The 19,455-nt window shown below is 53.0% G+C and overlaps 1 protein-coding gene across 1 annotated transcript; it reads right to left on the bottom strand.

The window, feature by feature from the left end:
• Nucleotides 1–2,316: 2,316 nt before the first annotated feature.
• ISM2 (isthmin 2) lies at nucleotides 2,317–18,437 on the bottom strand. Its single transcript, XM_084891669.1, has 6 exons — nucleotides 18,263–18,437; nucleotides 10,360–10,584; nucleotides 8,320–8,689; nucleotides 5,836–5,976; nucleotides 5,495–5,578; nucleotides 2,317–4,036 (listed from the first exon to the last, which is right to left on the bottom strand). The coding sequence occupies exons 1-6, from the start codon at nucleotides 18,395–18,397 to the stop codon at nucleotides 3,519–3,521; spliced, it is 1,473 nt and encodes a 490-aa protein (XP_084747795.1). The 5' UTR covers nucleotides 18,398–18,437; the 3' UTR covers nucleotides 2,317–3,518.
• Nucleotides 18,438–19,455: the final 1,018 nt, after the last annotated feature.

Genomic DNA, 19,455 nt, shown 5'->3' with positions numbered 1-19,455 from the left:
CCAATTAAGAAAATTGTATTTAAAAAAGTCCCAAGGTAAAGTCTACAGACACCTTTTAAGAAAACTAAAGCACTAAGCCAAGTATCTGCTACGTGACATACACATAAACACATCACATCCCCAGTCCTGATGGCTGTTCCAGTGTTTTCCATAGTCATGTGTTAGCCATCTGAGCCCACAAAGCAGAACGATGTATCTAAAAACAAAACTGTGAAATTGGGTTTGGGTTTGAATTGTAAATATGCCACTTCCTGTATAATGGGTATAACCGGTGACTTATGAGAGGATTAGAGATGATAATCCCAGAAGTGCCAGCAGCTGGCAGCCTTCAGCAAATGGTAATTCCATACTCACGAGCCCACATGTTTTTTCTGGAGAAAGAATATTTTGAAAAGTTGGTTAATTGGTCAAATTGTAAATCCTAGACCAAGGAGTCTCTCCTCACCTAAGAGCCATCTGTTGAATTCAGAAAAGTGGACCCACCGCTAGAGATTTTTACTCAGTGGGTGTGGCCCATGAACTTGCATTTTGATAAGTATCTCAGGGGATTTCCATATCAGGAATTCATTTTGAGAAGTGCCTCAACATGTTAAAACCTTTTAATAGATAAAAGAAGCATACTTGGGTCCCTTTTGTGAATAATGGGACAAAGGGTCTAAAACACCGTACTGTATCTTTCAAGAGACAAGGGAGGTCAGCAGGACCCAACAGGCTTTGTGTTGTTGGTTAAACCCTAGTAAGAACTCAATGTGGCTCAGTTGGTTGGGCATCCTCCTGTGTACCCGGAGGCTGTGGAAGTTGCTGTTTCGATCCCTGGTGGGGGTGTACAGAAAGCAGCTGAATTCAATTTGACTATCTTGCCTAAATTAGGATCCCAGATGAGAAAAACCAGAGGGGAGAAATCAGGCAAAACCACCGAGGTGGTGGAGCTAAATTGGAAACAGTAGTGGTGGTCGTAAGCCATGCATTGCCAAGGCGGCTCCTGGCATTTGGAGCAGGAAGAACAGCCAGTGACACCAGTGAGCTGACTGACAGTGGACCGGAGTGTGGGGAGGGGCCCTCTGATTTCCTGGGCCCCTCCTGGCTCTGATACTAGCCGCTCCCAAGCTGCCCCCTTTCACAGGTGCTGTGCACCCTCCACCACAGTTTCTCCTCACACACAGATGCTCCCTCGCCTGCAGCTTCCTTCAGTGTCTCTCTCCTCTGCAGGGTTTGAATACACGTCATTTTGTAGCCGACCTACTCCCTAATGCCTTTTTCTTAGTTTCTCTCATCTGCGCTTGACATGGTAGCAATTAAGCATGTCACTGAGATTACAGATTAAAAATGGGACTAAGTCCTGTTTAGGTAATAAATAACTGTTAGGTATAGATCAAGTTTAGACAGCAGCCATAGCTGGCTTGGCTCAGTGGACAGAGCCTAGGCCTGTGGACTGAAGGGTCCAGGGTTGGATTCCAGTCAAGGGCAACATGCCCAGGTTGTGGGCTCGATCCCCAGTAGGGGGTGTGCAGGAGGCAGCCAATCAATGATTTACTCTCATCACTGATGTTTCTGACTCTCCCTCTCTGAAATTAATTTAAAAAAATTTTTTTTTTTAATTTAGTCAGCAATGTGTAAGTGACAAGGTAAGTTACATTAGGAAGGAGGGGAATTTGCAGTTTTCTGTGAAAACAGAGTCTGGGATGCCTCTAATTTTTTATATTTATGCTAAAAAAAAAAAAAAGTAATTAAAACATGTCTTTGCTCATTAATGGTATTGAATTCTACAGATGAGAGAACTTGGCTTCCATCTGGTGACCTGAGATCCTGCCCTCTCTGACCCTGTAATATTCTAATTGCACTGGGGTATTTTTAGACTGGTCCAGGACCAGACTAATACTCACCTCGACCTGCGATGCTAATCGGAAACATGTGGCTCTCTGGGCTCCTCCAAGTGGCAGCTTGGAAACACCTTGCCTCAATCTACTTTCTGCTTCCTTGATGTGTCTCTTTCCTTTCCCAAAGGCCAGGAGTGGCAGCAGAGTGTCTGGTAAGGGTGCCAACTAAGGCCGGGGCCAGGCCCATCGCTGCCACCCTATAGGTATACTAGTCCTTGGGCAGCTCTGTGCTGGATTCCCTCGCAAGTTACCTGGGGAAGTGGGGCCACTTCCTCCGGAGTGAATGCAATTTACCTCCTTAACCAAAAAACTCAGAAGTGAACGTGCCTCCCTGGCAGCCCTCTGCAAGTGTGAGTTTGGTCAAATCCCTGCACCCCGGAGCCCCGCCTGCCCAGCGGGGTAAGGCAGTCTCAAACGAAACACGAAACCTGTGGGAGCTGGATCCAGCATGGGCTGTAAGCAAAGGCTTGCAACCCACGCTACCCTGCTGGGCCACACACTCATCAGACAGACAGACAGACTTGGGAAGTAAAGTGCTTTATTGCTGAGGATCCCAGAGAGCTTCAAGGCCGCTGTCTAGGGGCGAGCAGTGAAATCCCCTACCCTGCGGAGGCTTTGTGAGCAGGGACGGTGGGACTTCAGCATTGCGGCCCCCTGGAAGGCATGGCAGTGTGGCTGGGGGTGAGGGGAGGTAGGAAGAGGCACAAGGTGTGTGGGGAGAGCCAATGGTGCTTGTCTCCCCAACTCTGAGCTCAGTGCATTCAATGACGTCACCATGGGAGCCTGGGATGGGCCATGGTGAGAGTATTTACACCACAGAAATTGCCCAAACGCTACATTCAAGGATTCCCCGACTCTCTGCCTGGAGAGTTGGTTTACCAGGGCACCAGGAGCATGCCCCACCTTCTGAGCTGGTTCTGAGTGCACCCCAAGCCTGGCTGCTGTGGCAAGCTGCCACTCACCCTTGTGGAGCAGTGCCATCTCCCACCGCCCGGACAGAACACAGGTGGGCGGGACAAAGGGGGCCTGACCTGGTGATCCCGACCCTGCCTGGAGCCTGCTGGGGCTGGGCCGCCTCAGTCTGTCTGTCCCCCTGAGAGCTTCCGCCCTGGACTGAAGTGTGTCCTCCGAAAGGCAGCTCGGAGCTGAGGATAAAACCCTTTTGCTCAGTGGCTCCCAGCAGGCAAGAGGGCCAGGTGCAGCCACTCAGAGGTAATGAAGGTGGGTCACCCAGGGCAGCTGTGGGGGCTGAGATGAAGGGACTGGCCCTCGGGGCTGGGGGTCTAAGCAATTCGCCACAGGTCCTAGGACCAGGCCGTGTGGAGAGTGGTGCACACCTGTGTGCAGAACCGGGGCAGGAGAGCCCAGCTCCCGGGGAGGGGGAGGGAAATGAGCGGCCAGGGTGGGACAGCACCCCTTAGCTTTCCACTGCTCCCCCAGGGACCTGGGGGCTGAGCTCCTCCCCTCACCCTGCCTGAGCCTGTAACCCCTTCAACCATCTCCCCAACCCCGCCCAACCCTCGGATGCTGACCAGCCTGGGGTTCACAGGCTTCACAGACTAAGCCTTTGCGCTCCCCCAGCCTGAGCAGGGGCAGGGGCCGGGGCCTGCCAGGGAAGCACTCAGCACAGCAGCCCTCTCCTCAGTACTCCTTGGCCTCCTGCAGCTGGGCCAGGTACTCGGGCTCAGGAGGGTTGGCGGGGCAGGCCAAGCCATTGTTGGGGGGCCGCACAGAGTGGTAGCGGCTCCAATCCCCCTTACACATGATCCAGGGCATCCTGTCCAGCCTGAAGTGCAGTTCCGGGGAGACGTCCCCGCTGATGAGGTGAGGTGCGCCGGCGCCCTTGCCCCGGGTCAGCAGCCGGTGGCTGGAGTCGTAGCAGCAGTGCTGGGCGGCCAGCGTTTTGCTGTCCCGGGACAGCAGGGAGCGCAGGCAGTGGCTGGCCGTGGGCTTGTAGATGTCCAGGCGCTCTCCCGGCCCGCTGGCGTCCCTCCACTGGACGCTGCGGCCGGTGTGCTTGTCCTGCAGGCTCATGGCCTTGTGCGCAGCCTCCCGGGGGTATGTGCACGGACAGCTGGGCAGGTCCTGCTGCACCTCGCCCAGGTACTTGTCCAGGAAGTCGCTCTTGCAGTTCAGCCACTTCTCGCAGTGGTCCACACCTGCGGAGGGCAGGGAAGTGGGGGAAGCTGGGTCAGCTCCTTGGGGTGGGGGCGGGGCCAATGGGTGGAGAGGAGGCCAGAGCCCCCGCTGGTGCAAAGGGGTGGCCAGGTCAGTAAGGGTTTAGGGGCCAAATCTGGGAGCACCCCGACCTGGCCCCCACTGCTGACAGACAGGGGCTCCGCTCCCACACAGCGCGAGGCAACCTGAAGCAGGAGGCCCTGGTTTGAAACAGATGCAGGCCCAGGGGCTGGAGGAGGGGCCCAGAGGGCCTCCGCTCTGCTGAGGTGCTGTTCCTTTAAACGCTGGGTGGTAGGAGAGGTCCTGGGGAAGGAGCTGGGTGGTGAGAGCAGGGAGGATGGTTAAACCAATTGGTAAGAAAATGTTTCAGTACCGGGTGGGGCATAAGTAGGTTTGCACTTGTTCGTAAGGAAAATAATACACTAATTAATAAATAACAGTACAGCAGAAACTGGTTTGGCTCGGTGGATAGAGCATCGTCCTGCAGACTGAAAGGTCCTGGGTTTGATTCCAGTCAAGGGCATGTATCTTGGTTGCAGACACATCCCCAGTGGGGGATGTGCAGGAGGCAGCTGATCGATGTTTCTCTCTCATCGATGTTTCTAACCCTCTATCCCTCTCTCTTCCTCTCTGCGAAATATCAATAAAATATATTAAATAAATAAATAAATAAATAAATAAATAACAGTACAAAAATAAACTGTTTTGGGTACTCACAACTGGAAACTGATGTTTGCCCCACCCTGATTTTATGCACTGGCCCATTCTTGTTTTCATCTCTGCCCTTCTCAGGCCATATGACCTTGGGTGAGTCACTCTGCCACGCTGGGCCCCCAGTGGCTGCCCTCCCCCATCTCTCTGCCTTGGGAAATGTGGCTTCTGACCTTTGAAACCAACCATGAGCGGCTGTGGCACTGAGCAGGGGCCTCCTCTGCACAGGTGGGAAGAGGTGGGGGGGTGGGGGTCCCACAGCCTCCTGGCTCCTTGCAAGGGGCAGGAGACATATCCGGTCTGTGGACTGAAAGGTCCCAGGTTCGATTCCGGTCAAGGGCATGTACATTGGTTGCGGGCACATCCCCGGTGAGGGGTGTGCAGGAGGCAGCTGGTCGATGTTTCTCTCTCATCGACGTTTCTCGTTCTCTATCTCTCTCCTTTCCTCCTCTCTGTAAAATATCAATAATATATATATATATATATATATATATATATATATATATATATATATATATATATATATATATATAAAGCTGGGGAGGCCAATGGGCCTGTCCCGGAGGGTGAGATACGCTGGGGCGCCCTTGCTGGGGAGGCTAACCTTCCTGTTGGAAGATGACTCTCTGCCTCCATGGATGGAAGTGAGATTCCTGCCCATGAGATGCTGAGAGAGAGGGGGGGGTTCTCCCTCACTTCCCACGAGCAGGGCCTAGCCCTCCACTCACCTGGATCCACAGTATCCGTAGCATTGAAGGCCAGGAGCGGCCACTCCTCACTGGGTAAATCCGAGGGGTCCTTGTCCTTGGCGCCTTTGGGAAGAGAGGAGGTCAGGCTGGTGGCGTCCCCAGGCGCCTCTGTGCTCCCGATGGGGAAGCCCAGCCCTCACGAGGCTCTTGGTGCCCTCAGCGTCTGGGACAGGCTGGCATGAGGGAGGACCACCATGTTTGTGAGCTCCCGAATCCTCTCTCCCAAGACCACCCCGGTACAAGGCTCGAATGCCCGCATCCCCAGGGGGCCACGCGCAGTGTGTGAGCCACTCCCGGTGCAGGAGCTGGGGCTGTCTCACCGGGACAGTGGGGCAGGTCGCAGTCCTTGGTCTGGGTGACGGTGCAGGCGAAGCCACAGGACCGGGTCCTCTGCTGGGTGCTGTTGCCGCAGCTCCCACTGCAGGGAGACCAGGGGCCCCACTCCTCCGGAGGCTCGTCATCTGCGTCAAGGCAAGGAGCCGGGGTGAGTGAGCACAGCCCACAGGCTGCCCTGGAGAACATTCGCCTTTTGCCGAATTTCTCAGGAGGATGCAACTTGTGGCAGGGCCCCAAGCCCAGGGCACGGAGCAGGGGATAGATTTCAGCCCCTCTCCGGCCCCTGGTGCGGTGAACACCTGTGCAAATGCAGGAGGTGGCCCTACAGAGACCGCACAGCACCCGGCACATACTCTGTGCCAACACAGCAACAAGAAGGAAACGGCATCTGGGCTGGAGGCCATCTGGCCACTGTCAGGGTGACTTGAGCAAATCCCCCTCTATCTCTGAGCTGTAGTTTTTATGTCAATCAAAACCCAGGATGACAATACTCTCCTGGGGGTATTAAAGAGCGCCCCTGCCCTAGCTGGTTTGGCTCAGTGGATAGAGCATTGGCCTGCAGACTGAAGGGTCAGGGGTTTGATTCCAGTCAAGGGCACATGCCAGGGTTGGGGGCTTGATCCTAAGTAGGGGGCATGCAGAAGGCAGCTGATCAATGATTCTTTCTCAGAATTGATGTTTCTATCTCTCTCTCTCTCCCTTCCTCTCTGAAATAAAATACACACACACACACACACACACACACTATATATATATATATATATATATATATATATATATATATATATATACACACACACACACACACACACACACACACACACACACACACACACAGTGTACATATGAATATCCCTGCTGCCCATGTTAGGGGCCGGGTCCTGCTGAGAGACTTGAAACACCCTGTCTGCGCCCACAGCCCTGTGGCTGGGCAGGGCACAGGGCTCTCTGGGGAAACCACCCAAAGTAATGACACAGCCAGTGCTCTTCTCACTCTCTGGCAGACCCGAGCAGGCGGCACCAAGAGTCTAAGGATAATAAATAGAAGAAAAGCTGAAAGCCATGAAAGTTCTGCCTGTTAATGTATATTATGTTGGTAAAACTGGGAACAGGCTGTTATAACTTAGTCTTCATCATTTCATAGGGACCTCCATCCAATGATGAAACAGCTAGGCTCTGGGGAGAATGGTTGCAAATATGTGTGAGATGGTCTGCACCCAGGAGATCCTGAACTATGATGTGCAAAAATAAAAATGGCTGCCTGGAGGGTTGGCAGGCTCTAGGTGACATTTTCTGAACAGTCTATATCGTATTGTTTTCTAATCAAAATAGCAGATACTGTGTTTACTACATGCAGGCACTTTAAATGTATTAACTGACTTAATACCCTCTGCACCCAATCCTATGTAGTAAGGGTTGTGCTATTCTCCATTTTATAGAGGAAAGAACTGAGGCACAGAGAGGTTTAGTAACTTGCCTAATGTCTCTCAGTTGGTAAGTGGCAGAGACGGGGTTCAAACCCACATAGCCTGAAAATGAGGTCAGTTGCAAATGGTGGGATTCATAATATTTTGCAATTTGTTGGAAACTGATAGATACGAATATCTATACTAATAAAAGCCTTGGGGGTGATCAGGCCAGCAGGGGAGGATAGTTGGGGGCAATCAGGCCAGCAGGGGAGCAGTTAGGTGTCAATTAGGCCAGCAAGGGAGCAGTTAAGGGGCAATCAGGCAAGCAGGCGAGCTGTTAGGAGCCAGCAGTTCCAGATTGTGAGAGGGATGTCCGACTGCAGGTTTAGGCGGGGATCAGACATCCCCCTGAGGGGTCCCAGATTAGAGAGGGTGCAGATTGGGCTGAGGGACACCCTCCCCAGTGCATGAATTTCACTGAGCCTCTAGTACAGCGTTTTTCAACCGCTGTTTCGCGGCACACTAGTGTGCCGCGAGATGTTGCCTGGTGTGCCGTAGGTGCAGACAAGACAAGAATTTTATAATTTTTCACTATTTTGTTTACTTAATATTTCATAATAAAGTAATTATAAAATACTTTCTTTGTGTTTATTTGATTCCTATTCAAGAGAATTACTTTATATATAGTCAATATAGGCACAGAGTTAAATTTTTTAACATTTTCTAATGGTGGTGTGCCTCGTGATGTTTTTCATGAAACAAGTGTGCCTTTGCCCAAAAAAGGTTGAAAAACACTGCTCTAGTATATACATAATATTAATATGTCTGTTTTTGCTTAGGGGATCTCAGAGCTGTTGTGAAGGTGAAATGTTTTTTTGGGCAAAAACTTTGCAAGCTATGGGTGATGTTACCATTTAGCAGATGATGATGTTTGTATTGGCCTAAGCTCCTGGTCCCCCAGCTGCCCCTGCCCAGGAAGCTCTCAGCCCTCTCTCTACCCCCATCTCTACTCTGGACCTGAAGGGCAGTAACCAGGGATGCCAAGATGGAGATGCTCACCATAGAAGTCCCTGAAGGGGTACAGCCAGCCTTGCTCCTTGTTGTCATCTTCCTCATCATTGTCCTCTTGTTCCTCAATCTCACTGTACTCATAGTCTATAAGGTAGTCCTCCTCCTCCTCCTCCTTCTCTGCTTCCTCCTCTTCTGCTTCCTCCTTCTTTGCTTCCTTCTCCTCTGTTTTTTCCTCTTCTCTTGGGGCTCTGTCCTTGAGACTGGACCCCGCCTCCTCTCCCCTCAAGTAGTCCTGGAGGAGGGACCTGGAGGTCTCCATGGCGGTAGACAACCAGCCGAAGGGCCAGACATTGCTTGGCTTGACCAGCACATCCTTCTCCACCTTGGCCTGGGTGTCCTCCACCACCTCGATGGTCACCTGCAGGGAGAGAGATTCCAGGCTGGTCAGCGAGGGAGGCTCAGAGCTGGACACCAAGGAGAGGGAATATGACAAGGGAAGGAGGAAGAGGACCAACCTTCTTGGCCTTCCCAGGCACATGGGGTCACAGCTTACGACCTGGCCGTGCATCAGAATCCCCTGAAGGTTCTAGACTCCCCAACACTACCTCAGACATGGGTGTAACTGGCCTTAGGTGGGGCCATACATGGGGGCTCTAGCATGTGTCAGAGAAGCTGGCTTTGAATTCTGACCCCGCCAGCTTGCAGGCTGCACAGCCTCCGGGGCCTCTAACAGCCCTGAGCCTCCATTTCTTTCTTGTAGAACCAGAAAGTGAGAGCAGAGACAGCACATCCCCAGAGCAGCCCCTAGGGGGCGAGCAGGGGCTCTGTCTCACCACATTGTGGAGGGGGGAAATGAAACATGGAATCATTTATGTAAAAGTGAACCTTAAAAACATCATTTGGGGTTCTTTTAAATTAATTTGAGGTCACTGAACAAAATTTGGGGTGGGGGGAGAGAAACAGCAAAATCTAAAGAAGCAGTGAACGTTACCCATATTCCATCACTGAAGGAGAACATTTTGGTGATTAACATTCCGAGTTTTACATATATACACATGTGTACACACATATACTTTTAAACAATTTTTATATTTAATGAAGCGTAGTAATCCCTCCTTTGGAAAATTGCTGTTTGAAACTGCTGTTTGAACTACTCTGTTATTCTTAGACAGTCTCTTATTCTGTAAAATAACTGTTTTAGTCTGAATAATAGAAAATATAAACTTAATTGTCTCACCTTGCAAGCTAGGGACTGATATGCTGATACTGGTGCCAGGTGTCTGTATAGATATGTACCAAAGCTTACAGATGTCTGTACAGTTAGGATATGTACTCAAGGTTACAAGTTGTTTGTATAGATGTGACAGGTGTTGGTTAGATATGCTATATACTCAAGGTTACAAATTGTCTGTAAAATTAACTTACACAAGGACCTGAAAAGATATAAAAAGAGAATGTTTCCTCCTTTAGGTGTTCATATTTGACAGAGGTAATCTGCTCTGAACCTGCGTGCAATAAAGATGACTCCTAACTAATTGGCTCATTAAGGCGTCTTGTCCAGCTCTCTGATTTGCGATACAACATTCTGTTCTATACTTTTTTCTTTCAGTGAAAGTGTTTTCTAATGGTAGATGCTACACAAAAATGCAGAATTATTACCATTAGGAATTCAGGACTGGCAGTGGGGTATGTCGGTCCCCCACCCACTGTACTCAGTCCCTCAAGGGACTGCATGAGGGGTTGGGCCTGGGTGGGGATCAGACCTTCAGGCTTTTCCACAAGGCCACCCCTGGGTTTCCAAAGTCTCATGAAGCTCAAGAAGCATTCTCTGCTCATTTGGTTTCCATGACAGCACAGCCAGGTTGGCGCCGTCTGTCCCTTGCTGTGGACTAGGAGTCCCGTGGTCTGCAGCTTAAAAGCGGAGAAGCAGGTCTTCCCCACAACAACTCCATGGAGACAGCCCCAACCCCACACAGCACCCGCACCTCCAAGAAAGGCAGGACAGGATGCCCAACCCCAGAGCTGAGCCCCTGAGCCCAGCTCCTCTCCTGGTGCCCACTGGGTCCATGGCCCTCCTGCAGCTCTCACCTGGATATCGGGGTTTGGGGTACTCAAGTCCGTGTTGGCCAATCCTGGCAGCGTCTGCAGCTCCAGCAGCAAGGAGGTGTCCTCCTGAGTCCCAGGAGGGGCTTTGTCTTCTGGGGTCAGAGCTGCTGGCTCAGTGATAACCCAGTGCTTGTGTCTTTGTGGCCCTGCCTGGAGTGGGGTCTCCTCCTCTTCCCTAGGAGAGCTGGGATCTGGGGAGGCTGAAACCTAAGGGGGAGAACGGAGGTGGGAGAGGTGGCTGAGATCAGGGATTGCCCCATGTGGATCCAAAAAAGACTGGGGGGGAGGGGGAGAGGAGAATTCAGGAGCCCTGGGGTGTGACCAGATCACAGACTCGCTGTGACTGTATAACCAAACATGAGAGCTTTTAAGGCCTCGGAGGGTAAGTGGGGCTGTTTCCACAAAGCACTTGGACAAAGAGCCAGCATGAGGCATGAGAGGAGGGTTGAAATCAGGTTTCTGCACATGGAAGAAAAGTCCATCCTCCTCATTTTACAGAGGAAGAAACTGAGGCCCAGAGAGGGAAGGCAGTGGTTCCAAAGTGCAGTTTGCAGCCTGAGAATCCCTCAGGCTGTGGTCATCGGAGAACACCCCCTGCCACACAAGTCAGAGAAGGAAGCCCCAGGAAGGCCTCTGGGTGGCAGCAGGCCCGGGCCGTTCCCCTCAGAGCTCCCCACTGGCTGGCCTTCCCCAGCGGCCCATGTGGATTCCCTAGCATCTCTGACCACAGCTGCCTGTCTCTGGCTGCCCACCTGGGTCTGGTTCCTTTTCCTATTCCAGGCTGCTCCCATGGCTGGCGGCTGCTAGCTAATTCCCTCCACCAGCCTGTGCCCAGGGGGCCACCCTGCACCATCCTCACTGCAGCACAGATAGTAGGTGAAGGGTAGATCCTAGCTGTCTCTGACTCCCGCTCCAGGGCCCATCTGCTCAGACAGTGGGACACTGGGGCCGTCCACCTACCTCCAGGCTGCAGCTATTGCCCAGGTCTTCATGCCAGAGCAGAAAGGGCACCGTTCAGAGCCACCCTTATAAGCCTCAGGCGCCATGAGCCTACTCTGATCCCTGCCACAGCCTGGAGCCCGCCTCCCATCTTCTCGGGGGCAGTGTGGTAAGGCTGAGAAACATGGGCTCTGGAGAGTCAGACCAGCTTGGGTTTACATCCAAGCTCTGCCTCTCACTAACTCATTCAACTTGATCCGTAAAATTAGGAAAATTCCTACCCAGGTAACAAGCTGTGTGGCCGGGGGCAGCTGACTTCCTCTGCCCAAGTCTCTCCTGGTGTAAATTAGGAAACGCCGTCCCTGTCTCATGAGGTGCCTCGTGTGTGGCAAGCATGCAATGAACCATTTGCACGCCATAAGGCTCTATAGACGCAGGCGGCGGACCTTTTTAAATTAAATTTGAAGTGTCGTGGCAGTTAACCGGGGAATGTTACTGAGAGTTGAGGTGATGACGGATGGTTCTCAGAGGGGAGGGAGGAGGTGCCTCTCTCTCCAGGCACTGTGTTAGCTCTTCACATCCGGATTGGCCTGAAGACCTTCCACTTCCCCCGCTGACAGAGGACCTGGGCAGGTATATTCCCCAGCGTTCTGAAGCGAATTAATTCTGAGACTCCGCCTGCCTGTGTAAGGACACCTGTCGTGCCCCCAGGACACTGCCCCATCCTTTGCGGCAGGGGCGGGGTGGCGGGGAGAGGGGGGGGAGGAGAGAAGACAGGAGTCATTACTCAGAGAGTCCTGAGATGTAGAATTTACACCGGTTCTTCCCACTATCTGAAAGGAGGGCCTTCCTACAAAGCCTTTCACAGGGAGAAATGGTGTAAGGTGAAGAAGCAATGACCATTCATTCACATGGAAAACGTCTTCAGCCTTCCCAGACCACCCCCGCCCCCCAAACCGAAACTAATTCTAACTGTGATACAGGCAGTGGCTCTCTCGCTGCTTGGGAGCGCACTGCCCCGTATGGGCTTGCGGCAAAACAAAACGGCAACGCTATTTTTGCTTCCTCCCTCCACCTTTAAAAAAATATTTCCTACCATATTTTTATTGCTGCTATATGTTCCCCCTTTTTCCATAAAAGCAAAAATCCTCTCAGATTTTTTTTCAGTTAGCAAAAACAGGGTACTGATGTGAGTTCTCTAAAAGTGAAGAGGAGTAACATGAACTTTCCAAAAGCAGGACATGCCAGTTCTGAGATATATCTCCATTTTCTGTCCTCCCAGGCTTGGCCAGCAGCCCTGACCCATGTGTTCCCAGTTAACACAAGAGCCCTCATCCCCACAAAGCCTTCCTGCATTGCACGGCCTGCCTGCTAACCTGTTTCAGCCCCTCCCAGTCCCCCCATTCCCCTTGCTCCTCTCTGCCCTGGGGTTGGGAACTTGTTGCGATAATGAAATCCAGTTGCCAGGTGCAGGCCAGCACCTCCCCTCCCCGCAGCTTCAGCTGCTGAGGCCCGAGCCCATCCCTACAGTGCCAGGCTGCGCACACAGCACCCAGCATGCAACAGCAATTGCCTCTTGGGCCAAGCTGGAGGACCCCGGACAGAGGGTCTTCCCTCTCCTCACTGGTCCACACCAGCCTCGCCCAGCCCACCCTGGCCCCTCCCTGTAATAAGAGTACTCCTGAGAGACACCCTCCAGCACCTGGGCTGGCTCAGGTGTGTGACCCATGTACCTGCCCAAGGCCCGGCACCTGGTCTATGCTCTGTTGCTGCCATTGAGGAATGCTCAGAGGCCAGCACTCCATTCTGCACTGAGCCCCACAGACTACACAGCAGGTCAGGCCGAGCTCCCTGCATGTATCGACTCCAACCCTCCTGGGGCAGGTTCTAGCTTCCTCCCCACTTAAGAGACAAGGCAGTAGCCAAAACCGGTTTGGCTCAGTGGATAGAGCGTCAGCCTGTGGTCTGAAAGGTCCCAGGTTCTATTTCGGTCAAGGGCATGTACCTTGGTTGCAGGTACATCCCCAGTAGGTCGATGTTTCTAACTCTATCTCTCTCCCTTCCTCTCTGTAAAAAAAGTCAATAAAATATATATTTTTTTAAAAGAGAGAAGAGGCAGTCAAGGATTGGAGGTGAAGTTCCGTGGTTGGGGTCAGAGGGGCTGGCAGCGCAGGATTTGAGGTGCTCTGGCTGGACTCTGTGCTCTTAACCCTCGTGCTCTGCCAACTCCAGGCAGGGGCTGCCCCTCTGGCTCCCTGCCGGCCACTCTGGGGGCCCGAGTGTGGCGATGAACAAAACACTAGAACAGGATGTTCTGCTTTTCACATCCATTTTCCCTTTGATCTTCATAACAAGCCAGCGAGGAGCCAAAGGGAAGAGGAGATTAGGAGACGAGAGTCAGGGAGGTTGCGGACTTGCCTGAGACCACGAGCAGGCAAGCCTCCAGGCGCCTCCCTGTTCCTGCCCTTCCCTCTCTCTCACAACCAGCTTTCCAGTGTCCCCAGCTCTAAGAGCAAAGAATGATCTGGAGGAAGAAGGAGGCAGGGCCACAGGCTCAGCATCACAGAGACCCGGTTCCCCTGTGAGTGTCAGAGGCCAAGCTGCGGGAAAATACCTGCTTCTCAGAGTCACCCACCTGGCAGGTGAGACCTTTCACCCCACAATCCCCTTCCTGCAATCCAGCCCCTGCACCGAGCAACTGGCTGGACCATGGACCAGGACTGAGGTGCTAACTAAACATGCCTATCCTGTGTATGACGGCCCCAGGCTTGGAGGCTCCTTCCTCTGCGCTTAGCTCTTCATTTTTTTTATAGCTTAAAGAGAGAGGCCCTGACCGGTTTGGCTCAGTGGATGGAGCGTCGGCCTGCGGACTGAAGGGTTCTGGGTTCGATTCCGGTCAAGGGCATGTACCTTGGTTGTGGGCACATCACTAGTAGGGGGTGTTCAGGAGGCAGCTGATTGATGTTTCTCTCTCATTGATGTTCTATGAGAAACACGCCTATCCCTCTTCCTTCTTCTCTGTAAAAAAAAAAAAAAAATCAATAAAATGTATTTTTTTAAAAAGAGAGAAAGAGGAAGAGAGAGAGAGAGGGAGAGGGAGAAACATTTATTGGTTTGGCTGCCTCCTGCGCGCCCCCTACTGGGGAATGAGCCTACAACCTGGGCATGTGCTGGGACCGGAAATGGAACCAGCAACCTTTTAGTGCATGGAAAAACGCCCAACCCACTAAGCCACACTGGCCAGAGCACAAAGTGGCGACTCATTCTGCTGCTGCTGCAGGAACCTTCCCAGCTCTGCCCCATAGGGGACCCCCTCATACAGGACAGTCCTTGCAGCCTGGAAGAGAGGACCTCTCAGTTCTTCTCCTGCCCATTCTAATCTTCATCACCCTCTCTCACAGGGGTCACCAACTTTTCGGACCTCACAGACCACCAGTGGTTGGCGACTGCTGCTCTATCACATCCTAAGAGCATGGCCCAAGCTATGCCCAACGTCCCCAACACCACTCCCCGCCCCCGGAGGTTTTTCCTTGCCTGCCTAGGAAGCGGTGTGTGCCAGACTACAGCCCAGGGCTGTAGAATTAAGCAAAGCTGGCTCTGCATCCTGGCTTACCTCTTACTGGCTGTGTGACTGTAGGTTAGTTATTGGATCCACTATCAGTTTCCTCAACCCTAAAATGAGAATAATAAGACAAGAAACACAAAATGCTAGGCACAGTGGCTGCTGGGTGCTATTCTGATCTTCACTAGAACAGAAGACGCCCAATGCGCAGAGCTGTGCTATTCTTTGCCTGTCCAGCATCCTGGTAACAAACTGCCTGCCCCCAGGCCCTGGCAATGGCAGTGCCACCCATGTATGTGCACTGTGTTTTCACACCAAGCATGCACCCCATTGGACAGGAGGAGTGAACTGGGTCTCAGCAACAGGCTTGCCCAAGGGGGGGGTGGCATGTTTTGATCAGAATGCTAACGATTTCAAACTGATATGCAAAGATAAACCTAAAGGTTTTCAGTGTAGCTCTTGAAATGACAGACCTGGCTCCCAACCCCAGCTAGGTTTAACATCTCTGCACCTCGGTTTTCTCATCTGGAAAAGGGGAATCATGCCCAAGGCAGAATGGTGTGACAAGGGAATGACATCACTAACATCTTTGTACCAACTCTGCAGGGCCCAGGGAATGCTCACTCCCCCAGTCATCCTACACCGCTAGATGGGATGGATTTACGTCCTTCCATTTCTTCATAAAAGCCCTTGAGTTGGTCATTTCTGACCTATCACCCAAGGCCCTTACAATGGCAGTCTGCATTCTCTCAGCAATACCTCAACTAACACCTTTGATGTGTAGGAGATGATTTAACCCCTCATTTTTGTTGTTATTATTAATCCTGACCTGGGGATATTTTTCCCATTGATTTTTAGAGTGAATGTAAGGGATGGAGGGAGAGATGGAGAGAGAGGGAAAGAGAGAGAGAGAAACATGGATGTGAGAGAGACACTGATTAGTTGCCTCCTGCATGTGCCTGACCAGGGCGAGGAACCTGCAATTCAGGTATGTGCCCTTGAGTGGGAACCAAACCCTGAATCTTTGGGGAGCTGGGGGTGGGAGAAGGGGCAGGACACTCTAACCACTGACCCATGCAGCACAGGGCAACTTATTTTTATTTTTATTTTTCACAGAGAGGAAGAGAGAGGGATAGAGAGTTAGAAACATCGATGAGAGAGAATCATCGATCAGCTGCCTCTTGCACACCCCCTACTGGGGATGTGCCTGCAACCAAGGTACATGCCCTTGACCGGAATCGAACCTGGGACCTTTCAGTCCGCAGGTTGATGCTCTATCCACTGAGCCAAACCAGTTTTGGCAGCACAGGACAACTTAGCTCCCTCATTAAAAAATAAAAATAAAAATTATAAATATAAATTAATGATTTCAAAGAGGAAGGGAGAGGGAGAGAGACAGAAACATCAATTATGAGAATCATTGATCATCTGCCTCCTGCATGCCCTTTACTGGGGATCAAGCCGGAAACCTGGACATGTGCCCTTGACTGGAATCAAACCCAGGACCCTTCAGTTTGCAGGCCGACGTTCTATCCACTGAGCCAAACCAGCTCGGGCCTGCTCCCTCATTTTAAATGTCAGGAAATTGCCCAAGGTGACTCACACAGGAGTCAATGACCCCCTGGGACCAGAACCCCAGGCCCTGGGCTCCAAGCACTGTTTTTTCCCTTCATGGCACTAATTTGCTTTCACATGTGGAGGGCTCGTCCAGGCCCTAAGGGGGCTGGGGATAGGACTTTGGGTCTGAAATAACTCATCCTCTCCGCTGCAGGAAGATCTGGCAAAACTTCCAAAAATAATTACAAGACAAAGCAGTAAGACTAAAATAGAAAGTATTTAGCCAAATGAGTAGAAAAACTGCCAGTGTGATTAATTAATGACCACTGTCATCTCTAATTAGGAGGTGGGACTAGCCAGAGGCTGTTCAGTTGCTCTGGACCACAGTGGGTTCTCAGCCGATGGTGTCCCTCGGGGAACAGTTAGCAAAGTCTGGCTCGGTACGGGAGGGGAAGCAATAGGCATCTAATAGGCTTGGGATGCTGCGGCTAAACATCCTACAATGCACAGCAAAGCATTATATAACCAAATGGCAACCGGGGGGGGGAAATGGGTCTCAGGGGAAAAAAAAAAAAAAAAAATCTTAGGTGCTAAAATGGTTGGTAGCACTCCAAAGGGCCATGGTACCTGAACAGTTTATCTGTGTTATTAAACTTTCATGGTGGGGGAGCACTTGGGGGGGAAAAAATGCCTAAAAGGCTCCTTAGCCTGGCCAGTGTGACTCAGTGTTTGAGCATCTACCTATGAACCAGGAGGTCACAGTCTGATTCCTGATCAATGATTCTCATGATCTCTCTCTCCCTCTCTCCTTCCTTCCCTCCCTTCCTCTCTCTCTGAAATCAATAAAAATACATTAAAAAAATAAAACAAAAGGCTGGCGGGGGGGGGGGGGGGTGCGGGGGAACAGTAGTGAAAAAAGATGGACAGATTCCCCTGAAGTGCAGGCTGGGGACCCTCTGGTCCTGTTTTCCGGAGGGTCGCAGCGGCCTGGGCACTAACAGTGTGTCCCAAGCTCTGCTCTCCCTCACTCACTCACCAATCTCCAGCGCATCTGTCTGGACCCCTCAGTGTCCTCCAGAAAATGGGGAGAACTGCTCTGACCTCCTCCAAGAACAGCTCCGGCAGAGGCGGGGCCGGGACCCCCTCCCACGCGGGCCCCCTCCGGCATACCTCGGAACGGGTCCAGCAGGTTTTGTCTTTATGGGGAGGAACGTCCACTCCGGTCCAGGAAGGAACCGCTGGACTGTGGATCCCCGGTGACAGCAGGCACAGGTTTCAACAGACTGTGGTTTCTCTCCACGACCAACACCGCTCTTTGGTCTCACCCCTGGGGACCCACTCTCAGGCCGCCCAGAAAGTGCTCCCCCGATGCCTGGGTGATCTCTTCTGCTTCTCCAAGTTCATCATAATATAAGGTCCCTAGCGGGCTGCTGACCCCACTTACTACCTCACCTTGTCTCAATTCATGCCCAAAGGCGCCCAAACCCTTTGCAGATGGAAAAGGCTGCACCTTGACCGTTTGAAGCTCAGGAACCCCTCTCCCACTAGGGGCGCACCCTCGGAGGGCGCACCTGGCCACGCGGCTGCAGGAGACGCGCTCAGAGCCTTTCGGGGCGTCCACGCTCCTCACTCGGCGCAGGAGGGAAGCTGCTCCCCGGGCTTGTGTGGGAGTGGGGGCTCCCGAGGCCCCGCGCCCCTGGCCCTCCCTGGCCCGGCCCAGCCTTCGCACAGGTTCCGCCGCTGCTCCGTCCGGTTCGCGTCCCCCGAGCGGCCGGAGCGGACGTGCCGGGAGGGGCCGGAGCGCGCAGCCCTGCGCCCAGCACTCACCTCTGCCGGCCTCGCCTGGCTCCGGAGCCGGGAGCCCCCCGGCGTCTTCGTGGGGAGTCCCCATCCCTCCGCCAGCAGCGCGGCCAGCAGCACCGCGCCCAGGAGCAGCCCTGCTCTGCCGGGGAGCCGAGGCATCGCCGCTCTCCAAGCCGCCGCTCCGGTGCCTCCCGCCTCTCGGGGCGCTCCGGAGAGTTTGTAGGCTCCCGGCCTCCGGGGGCGGGGAGCCCGGGGGCCACCGCTCAGCCTGGCCGCGGGGCGCGGGGGCGCGCGGGGCGGGGGCGAGCGGCGCGCCGCCCTCTCCGGCCTGAGACCCGGGCACCGAGCGCTCACGGCTCTCGGGGTCAGCGCCCCGGGGTCCCCCCTCCCCTCTCCGGAGGGCTGGCTCCTCCGCGCCTCCTTTGATCTGGACCCCTCCCCACCCTCTGTCCCCGCCGCCGTCGCCATCGCAGCCCCAAGCAAATTCTTGCAATGGGGAGTTTGCAGACCTCCGGCCCGGGGGCGAGTCGCTCCCCGCTCCGGCGCTCCCATTCCCACGGCGACCCTGGGGCGCGAGGTAGCCACGGCCTGGCGCTTGCTTACCCCTCAGATTATGGGCAAAATGTTTACTACTCTAGGTAGGGAGGTCTGTGTGGGGAGGAAGGCTTGGAAGCAACCCCCAGACTGCCAGCTCCCCTGCTGGGCGTGGAGGCAGAGAAACACCTGCCGCCCTGCACCCCGTTTTCTCAGGCCGCCTGTCCTCGGGACACTGCGCAACAGGCGGGCGCTGGGACTCGGAGGGAGGGTTCAAGGGAACCGAAGTTTTGTTCCCCCCCCCCCCCCCCAAGCTACCTTTTGGGATGATTTTAAGCTGTTTATTAAGAAACAAGACTCAGAACCTTAATGTGTGCCCCTCTCCTGCCCAAGAGGATTCAGACAGAAAAACCTGTTTTAGGAAGGAGATCTTAGGATGCTGCCTTAGCGAAATTTAATTTAGGTATAAAGAGAGGGCTTCTTAGGTACCTGTGTCCCACTCTTCCTCAGCTACCTGTAAATCACCTAGCCTCACTTTTGAAATCTAAGACCCCTTTTCTTCTTTGTCCAGAACGTCTTATATACCCAGTGTTGCTTTCTCTGTCTCTGGATTTCATGCTTATGTGAATTCCCTGTACACGTTATTGAATTTTTTATTTTCTCCTATTAATCTGTCTCTGTTC

The sequence above is a fragment of the Pipistrellus hanaki genome (assembly GCF_964339955.1).
Source record: "Pipistrellus hanaki genome assembly, chromosome: 1".
In the NCBI taxonomy this organism is placed as follows: Eukaryota; Metazoa; Chordata; class Mammalia; order Chiroptera; family Vespertilionidae; genus Pipistrellus; species Pipistrellus hanaki.
This window is presented reverse-complemented; position numbering and strand designations above follow the sequence as displayed.

Excerpts from the sequence above, each read along its gene's own strand:
- ISM2 (XM_084891669.1), bottom strand. The coding sequence starts at position 18,397 with ATGCCTCGGCTCCCCGGCAGAGCAGGGCTGCTCCTGGGCGCGGTGCTG. Across the intron at positions 10,585-18,262 it reads GCCAGGCGAGGCCGGCAGAG|GTTTCAGCCTCCCCAGATCC; the intron begins GTGAGTGCTGGG and ends TCTCCCCCTTAG. Across the intron at positions 5,579-5,835 it reads CGACCTGCCCCACTGTCCCG|GCGCCAAGGACAAGGACCCC; the intron begins GTGAGACAGCCC and ends CTCTTCCCAAAG.